General features: G+C 35.0%; 1 protein-coding gene across 1 annotated transcript in view; it reads left to right on the top strand.

Annotated features, from left to right (window-relative positions):
• The window catches only part of LOC106873369 (UBX domain-containing protein 1), a 50204-nt gene that overhangs the window by 26372 nt on the left and 11938 nt on the right, over positions 1–11894 (top strand). The window contains exons 3-5 of the mRNA XM_052971674.1: positions 4045–4176; positions 6178–6297; positions 9956–10027. Of these exons, the coding sequence (XP_052827634.1) occupies positions 4045–4176; positions 6178–6297; positions 9956–10027 (324 nt within the window). The remainder of the gene's footprint in view (positions 1–4044; positions 4177–6177; positions 6298–9955; positions 10028–11894) is intronic.

Genomic DNA, 11894 nt, shown 5'->3' with positions numbered 1-11894 from the left:
CAGCATAGGTATATTATTGATATAAAAGATGGTTTAAAGCTCTCTTCAGCTGCAGAACATTGTTAGTCCAAAGATTACATCACCAAAGGAAAAGTACACTTAGTATTACCCATTATAATAGGTTTATCACATCCCTTTGAAAAGGTATATTTGTATAAAGGTTCATTGGATTTCAAAAATCTGCCCATACTGTATCACTATTCAGCATAAAGTGAATGATAAATAGATTGGATTAAGTTTATATTTAACTCCTGCATATAAGATAGAAAGAAAAGATAAAAGGTAAGACATAGAAAGTAAAAAATAAAATAAAAATAATAGAAGTAAAAAAAGTAATAAAAGTAAAATAAGAATAATAAAGTTAGATACATATATAAATAAGATTTAGCAAAATTGGAATAAAGTAACAAGAGAAATAAAAACATAAAATAAAATAAGAGATAAACAGATAAAATAATATAGAGCTGAGAATAGGATGTTGGCTTGGATGAGATGTTAGGGGTCATAAATAATTTCCTAGCTTGACTGCTGGTTGAATTAGAGATTAAGGTTGTAATATGATATCATTGTGATGAATGGTCAGTTTACCCAAGCACACCACTAAATATTCCTAGCTTTATAAACTTATCTATTACATGGGTACATACACATACATAGAAGTCATAGTATAAGTATATGTGTGTGTATACACACACACTCATACAGATACATACGCTAACATGCTCGAGCATATACAAGTTCGCCTCTTTAGGCACAGCTCTAAATATATGAATATACACACACATCTCCATATATATCTACAGTTACACCCTAGTAACCATATACATACACTCACATATCCACATATCCTTAATCACATGTACATATATAGATATATCTCCTTGTATAGTATCCGCATACATGCACGCACGTCCATCCATGTATACACACATACAATACACCTTACAAGTGTATATCTTGTTTTTGAGTATGTAACAGTTATATTTAATATACTATTCTCAATAGATTGAGTTACGTATATTCAAAAAAAATTTTTTGAATTAAAAAAAAAGTTTTTTAGATCTGCCAATAGACCTGGTATTAAGTAACAACAAGTTGAAATGAGAGATGAACAATAAAGGAAATGATTTGAAAAGAAAAGAAATAAATATAAGTGTTAAAAGGGAGCAGCAAATTAACAATAAGTGAAATAATTGATATAGAGATATAAGGTTCTATAGGAATAGAGTTTTACAACAATCAATTTTAAGAAATAAAGTTTTACAAGAATCGTTTTTAAAAACATAATAGTGAAAGAGCATTAGAAGTAGTAAAAATACTGACAGAATGAATCGGTGATGTTAGAAAGATGTAAAATAGCAAAACTATCAGAAACCATCAGATATATTTGGAAATACATAAAAGATACAAAGAGGTAGACATAAAATGAAGGGGTAAAAAGTAAATTGAAAATGTAAAAAATAAAATAAGATGAAATGAAAATTAAGATGTAAGTTAAAAAATAAAGTACGAAGAAAAATTATAATAATAGTAATAATATAATAGTAATAATATAGTGATTGGAAAAATATAGTGGTTGGAGAAATTTCAAGTCTATCTACTTGTGTAAATTATGTCATTGGGCAACTTCTACTATACTCCTATTTTAATTGTTTAGGAAGTGTTATATGAAGTTAAAAGAGTCTAGGTTCCTATCCACTAATGATTATTAGTATAATATTGTTATAAACATTATTGAAGTTATTAGTGTTAGCTAATAGGACCTACATGCATGGTAGTGTTATTCGAAATTTTAGGGTCAATGACTAAATTATTTAGATATGTTCTCTATAAATAAGTCTAAAGTCCTCGGATTGTTTACTATGTGTGTACTATATGGGGCCAGAATCTAGCTAGGCGAAAGTAAACCTAATAAGTAAGTACTTATGCATATTACACAAATAGAAAGAACACCTCTCTAAATACAAACACAAATATTATCCAAACAAACTTAAATGCCAGACATAATATATCTAGACAACACATGAACAATAATACTAACACAAATAACACATCTAATAACTATTTAAATGATTTCTGTGATTGCAGGGTTAAAGAAAAATATAAATTTAAAAATTACTGCAAACATAAAAACCTAATATACCAAGCAACCGTTGAAGTGGAAGGCAAATATTTTTATTATGTCGGAGCAACCTCGTGTTATGTAAAATCTAGACTTGCAAACCATCAGACCTCCTTTAGAAATGCTAATAAACGAAATAGCACTGGCCTAAGTAAATTTATCTGGAAACTAAATGATAGCAATATAACTTATAAAATTAAATGGAAAATTCTAAGTAATGCTCATGCATACGAACCGCTGGCCAAAACCTGCTCACTGAGACGTACATTTTATTTTCTAAGCATAAACTTTTAAATGATAGATCTGAGAAATTTTCCCAGTGCTTACATGTACACAAATATATTTTTTCTAAATATAAATAATTCCCCACTTCCTTTCTGGCAAAATAATAATATATAATACATCTGATATAAATACCCTTATATATTATATATAGACCTAACAACTCTAATTATACATACTTTCCACCTTAATTACATATTTTTAAAATCTAAATCCTGCCTTTTAATGTTTCAATTTGCTCAATAAGTATTACCTATATACTCTCTAAATATCATTTATCATTTTGTAACCCACTCTTAATACCATTTCTTATTCCCATAACATCATTTAACTCTTTAAGATTTATTTCTAATCTTTAACAGTCATTTTTAATCTATAATTTTTAAATACCATTTAAAAAAAAAAAACTTAATCCCAACTTCAAACAATTTTATATCAACTTAATACAACCTTTCTAATACCCGTTGCAATGTTACTTTGCACTATATACATTTTCCACATTTACCATTTCCTCACATACTTGATTATACATTTATACGTGTACCTAAATATTGTAAGTTCACCCACATAAGTACATATAATTGTATAGAATGCATGTATATATATTTCCATACCATCCACAAACTTTATACTCATACTCTGTGCATGCTCCACTTAATTACTAATATATAGGCATTCTATATAATATATGTACCAACACTAACATTAATCACCTATTTCAAAACTTTTTTCTTACTAAAACTACACTCTACTATTAAATATTTTATATTCTTGATCATATAATTATACATTATTATCAACAATAACCTAGGCTCTAACTGGCACATAGTTTATTTTCATACCTACGGTATGCTTTGCTTGCATAATACTAATAATTACATCTCTCCCAAATATCTATTTCTAAATTTGTTTTATGTCATTTAATCCAAACTCTTTACCGTAAATAGACCAAGGGAGATAACTCGTTGTTCTTAAAATAAACACCTTATATTTTCATTTATTTTGCAACTTGAATCTTCACCAAGAAGTTCTAATACTTATTCCTAGACCTTTGTCAACATTACCATTATATCTTTGCCTTGTCTTTCATTATTGGCTGTGTGTGTGAGAGGGTCCATGCCATGGTTCAATTATTATCCTAACTTTAATAACATAGAGAAGAGAAACTTCTGTTAGCATTCTAAATTTTTTATTTCAGTTTAGATTTGCATCTGTTTCGCTAATTATTTGAGAGAGAGGCATGAATATCTTGCATTCTCATTTCCTCTTTGTAGTAACTGTGAGGCCCATCATCATAAAGTACACCATTTTGAGCGTGGCCGTTGCCAGTACCGCGTAACTGGCCTTCGTGCTGGTGGCACGTAAAAGCACCCACTACACTCTCCGAGTGGTTGGCATTAGGAAGGGCATCCAACTGTAGAAACTCTGCCAAATCAGATTGGAGCCTGGTGTAGCCATCTGGTTCACCAGTCCTCAGTCAAATCGTCCAACCCATGCTAGCATGGAAAGCGGACGTTAAACGATGATGATGATCATCATTGCTTTAACATTGATTTTAGCTTATTTTCCATGTTATCTTTCTGTTATGCTCATTTGACCTTCCGAATGTTTTTGGTTTGTATATTTATGGATTTCTGTAGCTGTGGAAAACCTTTGCGCAATGAAGATGAAATGAGCATGCATGCGGCTAGAACTAAACACACCAACTTTGCTGCTTGTGAAGACAAGGTGAAGCCATTGGATGAGGCAACCAAGAAGGAACAACTTCAAAGGTAGTTTTTTTTTCTTCTTTTTTATCTTTATTAGAAGCATTTCTATGAAATATTTAATTTCTTTCATTATAGTAATTTTCTTTTTATTTTAAGTTTTTAGATAAAGTCCTTTTTCATATTATTTGAATTAGTTTTGATTTCTGAGAATGGTGACTGTTTCATTATAATTAAAGAAGGCAGTAAATTGTTAGAATTGTGAGAGCATTAGGCAAAATGCTTTTGCAGTATTTAGTAATAGTCCTTTAAATTCTGAGTTCAAATCCTGCAGAGGTCAACTTTGCTTTCCATCTGTTCAGGGTTGATAAAATGAAGTACCGCACATACCTCTCTCTCAAATAATTAGTGAAACAGAGATGCAAATCTAAACTGAAATCAATTTAATCACCTACTCTTCACCTCCATTTTCATTAATTTGAGCCTTATACCTTTGTAGAAAATTAATAAAATTAAGAAAGTAAAGAGAGACATTTAAGAAACAGTCTTGCTGTACCTATGTTCAACAGAAATATTAACATGATTCAAGACATCATAATATGGTAACGGCGGGTGTTGGACAGTTTGATAGGGTCTGATGGGTCCAAAGGCTGCACTCTGTTCCTTTGTTTGCTTTGGCATGGTTTCTATGGCTAGATACCCTTTCTAGTGCCACTAGCACTAGTGAAGTTACCCTGCTGCTCACAAGGCTATGAAACATGACGCAGAGTCAGGGGTGCTTCTTGCTAGATGAGTGGTTAAAGTATGTGGCAAGCAGGTTCTTGTTGTCGAGGAGCTACTCACATTTAGAAGAGTGGAGGTGAATTATCTGTAGGAGTGGCAAAGAGATAAGCAGTGGTATTGAAGTGTCCAAGTGGCCCCTCAAGTTACGAGATTAGTAGTGACAGTGGAACTAGGAGTCTGTGTTGGTATGTGGGGGCTTGCAAAAGTGTTTAGGGGAGCAAGAGATGGGGGGAATAGGAAAGGGGAGATAGGCAGCAACTGTAAAGATTGGGTAGGGTTGAAGGGTGGGTATAGGGAGTGGTGGATAAATGACAGATGATCCATAATACATGAGTTAAGGAAAGTAGGGTAAGGGAGACCAGCAGGATAGTAATAATAATGATAATACAGTTGATGAGTTGGGAGTGGAATGCAGAGTACAGTTGAGAGATGACATGGTTGGGCAGGCAGCAAGAGTGGAGGAAGAAAGAGAATATTTTCATTATTTACATAGTTGTCAGATGTGTTAAAGGCTGGAATGCCTTTGACATTTTTTTCTCAAATAGTGCATCTAAGACTACATTATCTAATGTGTCTTTCTTTTTCAAGACACTAGTGCATGATTTCAGAAAGATTTAGCTTTTATTTCTTGGAAGTCGAGTGAACACATCAAGACCCATTCTCAATATTCATAGAATTCCTCAAGGTACCACATCCTCAGTACCACATCTAAATCTGCTGAAAAATTATTATTAAAATTCCAAAAATGTTTGGTTAAAATGTTTGCTTCCTAAATTTGTGATTTTGAGTTCAGTCTGTGTGGTACTAGGTATCTTATATTATAATGCTGGGCCAATCAAAGTTTTATGAGTTGATTTGGTAGATAGAAACTGAAAGAAGCCTTTCTTATATATGTATATGTCTGTGTGTGCTGGTCTATGTGAGTGTTTCTGTCTCCTTGTGTTGACATCATGTGATAGTTATAAATGAATGTCATATAAGGGGAGTCCCTCATTTTCTGTCTTCCATGGGAACATAAAACAACTCAAGAAAAAATATGATCTTCTTTGTAAATAGGTGAAGGTTGGCAACAAGTAAAGAATCCAGCCATAGAAAATCTGCCTCAACAATTCCATCCAACCCATGCAAGCATGGTAAAATGGAACTAAACTGATGGTGATGATATTGTTCTATATGAAGGGAATTTCTGAAAAGTATACAAAATAAACTAAATCTTGGTTTTTAAAACTATTGCTTTTCTTTGTTTTTTTTTCTTTAACTTGTTTTTTTCTGTTTTGAATTTAGGGTGCAGGATTTGCTGGTACAGAAAAGACTTGAGAATGAAGAGAGAGATCGGAAAGAACAGGTTCTGAAAGAGAAAAAGAGACGATCTGAAGGGAAAGAAATATCAAAGTTACGAGAATAGTAAGACTGCTATAAATATTAGAAGTGTTGTGTTGTTTAATCCTAAGTCAGCCTTGATTAAACAGATCTTTAATCAAAAGATATTCTAGTTTAGGCCATCCTGTCATTATTCAGGTATCTAATGAGTACATGATGTAAAAGTTTTTGTTTATGGTAGTGGATGAAGAAAAAATAATGGAATTTGACAGATAGTTATTTGAATGAAGGGCAGATACAGTGTTTAGTGTAGGGGCTGATATCTAGAAAAGGGGAGAAAGAGATAGCTGTATGGAGTGATAACCAGTGAGAGCAATAATCTGTGTAAAATAGTATATTAAATTGGGATAGTTATTGTACTTTCTATAAGTAGAAACGGTAGATTATATAACTGACTCTACTACAGTTCTATCCCTTTGTGTCTCACAAGGAGCACCTTTTTCTTCTAGGCTCAATAAAGTAAATACCAGCCTTGTATTGGTGGAGAAAAAGGGGGCGGTGGGCCATTTTAATCAACTATGGTCTCTACTGCAAACTTATTCAGCTTTCCTTTCTTCCTCTTCTCTTCTTTGTCTCATTTGCCTTCTCTTTTCCTTTCTTTCTGTTCCACTTCCTATTATGTCCTCTCTATCTCTTCTACTCTCTCCATGTATGTATGTATATATATATATATATATATATATATATATATATATATATATGTGTGTGTGTGTGTATACACATGCATGTGTGCGTATATATGTTTATATATATATATATATATATATATTGAGCACTAATTCTCATTGTTCGACATTTACATATATCTCTAAAAACACACACACACTCCTGTATACCTGTCTTCCTGTGAGACATCTATAGGAGAAGCATCAGCTAAAAATAAATCATTGTACTTGGCATTTGTTGACGTGGAGAAAGCCTTCAACAGAGTCCCTTGTTATGTTATCTGGAGAAGTTAGGGGTAAATGAATGGCTTGTTAGAGCTTGTCAGGTCATGTATAAGGGTAGTAAAAATTGTTTGCCAACATAACATGGCAGTCCTGGTTTAGGACGAATGTTGTAATTTAGCTCTAGTTGGCTATACGACACGATCTGTGTCCTTATATTTTCAAACAAGGGAATCTAGCACCCCAACTCAGCTCAAAACAATATCTGTTTCGCAATTTCCGGGTTATTTCCCTTCATCAGCACAGAATAATTGTTCTGATGAAGGGAAATAACCTGGAAATTGCGATTCACAGATATTGTTTTGAGCTGAGTTGAGGTGCTAGATTCCCTTGTTCGAAAATATAAGGTCACAGATCGTGTTGTATAGCCAGCTGGAGACTATGTTTCCTGGGGCTAAACTACAGCAACATTCGTCCTAAACCAGGACTGCCATGTTATGTTGGCAAACAATCTTTACTACAAAGTACTGTTGCTACATATCTCTCCTTGTGAGATTTAAAAATAGTAATTTTCTGATGTATAAGGGTGCTGTCAATAGGGCAACAGTCAGCCATGAGTACAGTGATTAGTTTAGTGTACAAGTTGTAGTTCACTAGGGCTTGGTTCTCAGTCTTCTCTTATTCATCATAGTCCTCCAGGTTATAACAGGAATTTAAGACTGGTTGCTCATGGAAATTATTATATGCTGATGACCTAACTCCTATAGTGGAATGTGTTGCAGAATTGGAAAAGAAATTCCAGGTTTGGAAGCAAAACTTGGAATCAAAGGGCCTTAGTTAACCTAGCAAAGACCAAAATTGTTGTTAGCAAGAAAGCAGGTAAGTCTCCCTTTCTGTCAGATAAATGGCCCTGTTCACTATGTAGGAAAAGTACTGTAAAGAATTCCATTCAATGCACCCAGTGCAAGCTATGGACACATAAGAGGTGCAGTGGGATCATGGGTAGATTAATATAGAAAGTAGTCTTTGTATGTGGTTGATGTGTAGAAACAATAACAATAGGAATTAAATTTTTTTAATGCTCAGGAGGCTCTCTAGAGGTTGTAGATAATTTCTGTTACTTAGGTGACCAAATTAGCAATGAAGGAGGATGTTCTGAAAATGTAGTTGCTAGAATAAGAATGGGATCGAGAAAGTTTTGAGAGCTATTATCTCTGTTGGCAGCAAAAGGCCTCTCCCTTAGAGTGAAAGGCAGACTCTGTGAAGCTTCTGTATGAACAGCTATGCTCCATGGTGGTGGGACATGGGCCCTGAATGCATAGGTCATGTGTAAACTGGAGAGGAATGAAGCTGAAGCTAGCATGCTCTTAGTTTTTTTGCAACATCAGTGTGCATGTACAACAATGTGCAAATACATCAGAAGGGGAGCTAGGTATAAGAGAAATCAGATGTAGTACGCAAGAGAGAAGACGATTGTTTGGTCATGTGATGTGTATGAGGACAGGTGTATAAAGAAGTAATGATTGCTTAAAGCAGATGGAACCTGTGGAAGAGGGAGTTTCAGGAAGATATGGGATGAAGTAGTGAGGGTAGATCTCAAGATGTTGAGCCTCAGAGAGGAGATGATGATCAATCAAGATGTCTGGTGGATATAAGTTCTTGAGAAAACTCATTCTCTTCAGTGAAACTGAGTTCTGGAAGCACTGTATTATGTACTCTCCACCTACACATTATGTTAATTCATCCCATGCCCCCAATGAACCAAACTACATCTCATCATTCACCACAATTCCTTTTTTTCTACACTCCACTCCTGCAGCCCAATGTCACTGTATCACCTTTTTCTCCTGTCCTCCCCCTTCCAACCATATCATTACTACCCTACCACTCCCCTATGTACCTGTTTTCACCACTTTCTACATGTCTCTTCTACTACCCTCTTCCACAACTCTCCTTTTGCACTCTTGTGAACTCTCTATTTACTCTTTCTGTCCATTCCTCTGTACCACTCTACTTACATTCACATCCTTGTACCTTGAGGGTATGTCCTGGCAGATCTTCACTACTGTCTTCTCTCTCTTCTTGACTAGGGTAACCATGTACCTCCTCTATGACAAGACATCTCTTTCTGTCCTTCTATCATAGTTTAACTGCTTATCACCAGGCCCAAAGCCACCTACCTCAATACCACTCCCTCTCTCAGTTGAGAGGTCTTTGTCTTGCAAGTTACTCTGTGACCTCACCAGTGCTGGTGCCACATAAAAATCATTCAGTACAGATAAAAATCATTTCAAGTGGTTGATGTTAGGAAGAGCATTCAGTCATAGAAACCATGCCAAAGCTGACAGAAGAGCTTGGCACAGTCCCTTGGCTTACCAGCTCCTGTCAAACCGTCCAACTCATGCCAGCATGAAAAATGGATGTTGAATGATGATGATGTGTATATATCTATCCCTCCATCTGTCCAGTGAAACATATACACATGTGTGTGTGTGTGTATATATATATATATGTATGTAAAAACCACGCCAAAACTGACCTCACCTGTGCTGGTACTGTGTAAAAGGCAGTCTGTCCACTCTACTGGATGGTTGGTGTTAGGAAGGACATCCAGCCATAAAAACCATGCAAAAGCAGACACAACAGCTTGGCTGGCTCCTGTCAAACTGTCCAACCCATGTCAGTATTGAAGACTGACACGAAATGATGATGATGATATGAATTAAATATCAAGTTAATGAACCTGATAATCATGGTGATAATTTCCTTTTTCTGTTTTGTTTATATTGATTTAGCAAAGAAGATTTTGATAGGAAAAAACTTATGGAAGACTTAAAGAGAGACAGATTACAGAAAAAATTGGCACGGTAGGTATTTATAAATTATCATTATATTATTGTCATATAATAAAAATAATAATGGTTTGTGGTTTAGGCATAAGGTCAGGAATTATGAAGGGGAGAACTGGTCTCTTATTTGACCTTTTGGGTTTGATAAATTATAGTACCTGTCAAGTACTGAGATTAATGTAATTGACTAACCACCACTTCCTGTTACTATTGCTGGCCATGTATCAAAATCAAACTCTTAAACTCTATTATCATTATTGCTAGGAAGACCTATGGAAATTCCACTGTGTTAGACAGCATATTTGAAAACATGTTATTATATTAAACTCGAGCAAAGAATTTCAAAAATTCTTTTGAAATCCTGCCATTTAATCAAAACTGTACTTTGAAATATAATCAAAATGAACTTAGAAGGGATTTATTTTCCTTCTTTGAATTTAGTTGACAGATATGACATGCTTAATAGTTTAAGGAGATAAAAGATGAATTAAAATAAACTTACTTGTGTGTGTGTATGTATATATATATATATATATATAGGCGTAGGAGTGGCTGTGTGGTAAGTAGCTTGCTTACCAACCACATGGTCCCGGGTTCAGTCCCACTGCGTGGCATCTTGGGCAAGTGTCTTCTACTATAGCCTCGGGCCGACCAAAGCCTTGTGAGTGGATTTGGTAGACGGAAACTGAAAGAAGCCCGTCGTATATATATATATATGTATGTATGTATGTGTTTGTGTGTCTGTGTTTGTCCCCCCAACATCGCTTGACAACCGATGCTGGTGTGTTTATGTCCCCGTAACTTTGCGGTTCGGCAAAAGAGACCGATAGAATAAGTACTAGGCTTCTAAAGAATAAGTCCTGGGGTCGATTTGCTCGACTAAAGGCGGTGCTCCAGCATGGCCGCAGTTAAAAGACTGAAACAAGTAAAAGAGTAAAAGAGAATATATATATATATGTATATATTGATAGAAAAGATAAAAGAAAAAAAGTGACCTTGATATTATGTAAATAGAGGAATTTATCTGTAAAAATATGTGACGATTATTTGGTAGCCATGATAAAACTATGAGTTTCGGATGTTGGGGCGGAAACCCATGCCGCCATCTCTTCAGTTATCTGGCCATTGAAAATTGCTATGAAAATGACCGTTAAACAAAGGGAAATTACTGTGTGGTTGACTGTTATTAAGATGAAAGAACTATTAGAATGACCACAAAGTGAGTGGAGGAAGTAAAGGTAAAGGAGTAATAAGTCCATAGTAATCGCATAAGCGGGCATGTCCATACATACACATGCGTGCCCGCACACCCACGTACATGCGCCTATATGTATATACTCATCCACCCTTGCTTGAAACATACACATGCTCACCCACACATTTGCTAAAATATATATATATATATATATATACACACACCCACTTACACGCTCACACACACGTGCATGCAACATGTTCGCACCAATACACACGTGCAAAAAAGGTTCATACACACATCAATATGTGCACATTTTTCTTGAGCATGTGCGTATATTGACGTGTGTATGAACTTTTTTTGCGGGTGTGTGTATGAGTCTTTTTTACGTGCGTGTGTATGGGTGTGAGTGTGTTGCGCACGCGTGTGTGTGAGCGTGTATGCGGGTATATATACATACATATACATATATATATATATATATATATATATATATCATCATCATCATCATCATCATCATCATCATCGTTTAACGTCCGCTTTCCATGCTAGCATGGGTTGGACGATTTGACTGAGGACTGGTGAAACCGGATGGCAACACCAGGCTCCAATCTAATTTGGCAGAGTTTCTACAGCTGGATGCCCTTCCTAACGCCAACCACTCAGAGAGTGTAGTGGGTGCTTTTACGT

Source organism: Octopus bimaculoides, chromosome 11, assembly GCF_001194135.2.
Source record: "Octopus bimaculoides isolate UCB-OBI-ISO-001 chromosome 11, ASM119413v2, whole genome shotgun sequence".
Lineage (NCBI taxonomy): Eukaryota > Metazoa > Mollusca > Cephalopoda > Octopoda > Octopodidae > Octopus > Octopus bimaculoides.
The sequence above is the reverse complement of the archived record's forward strand: the minus strand, read 5'-3'. Positions and strand labels throughout refer to the sequence as shown.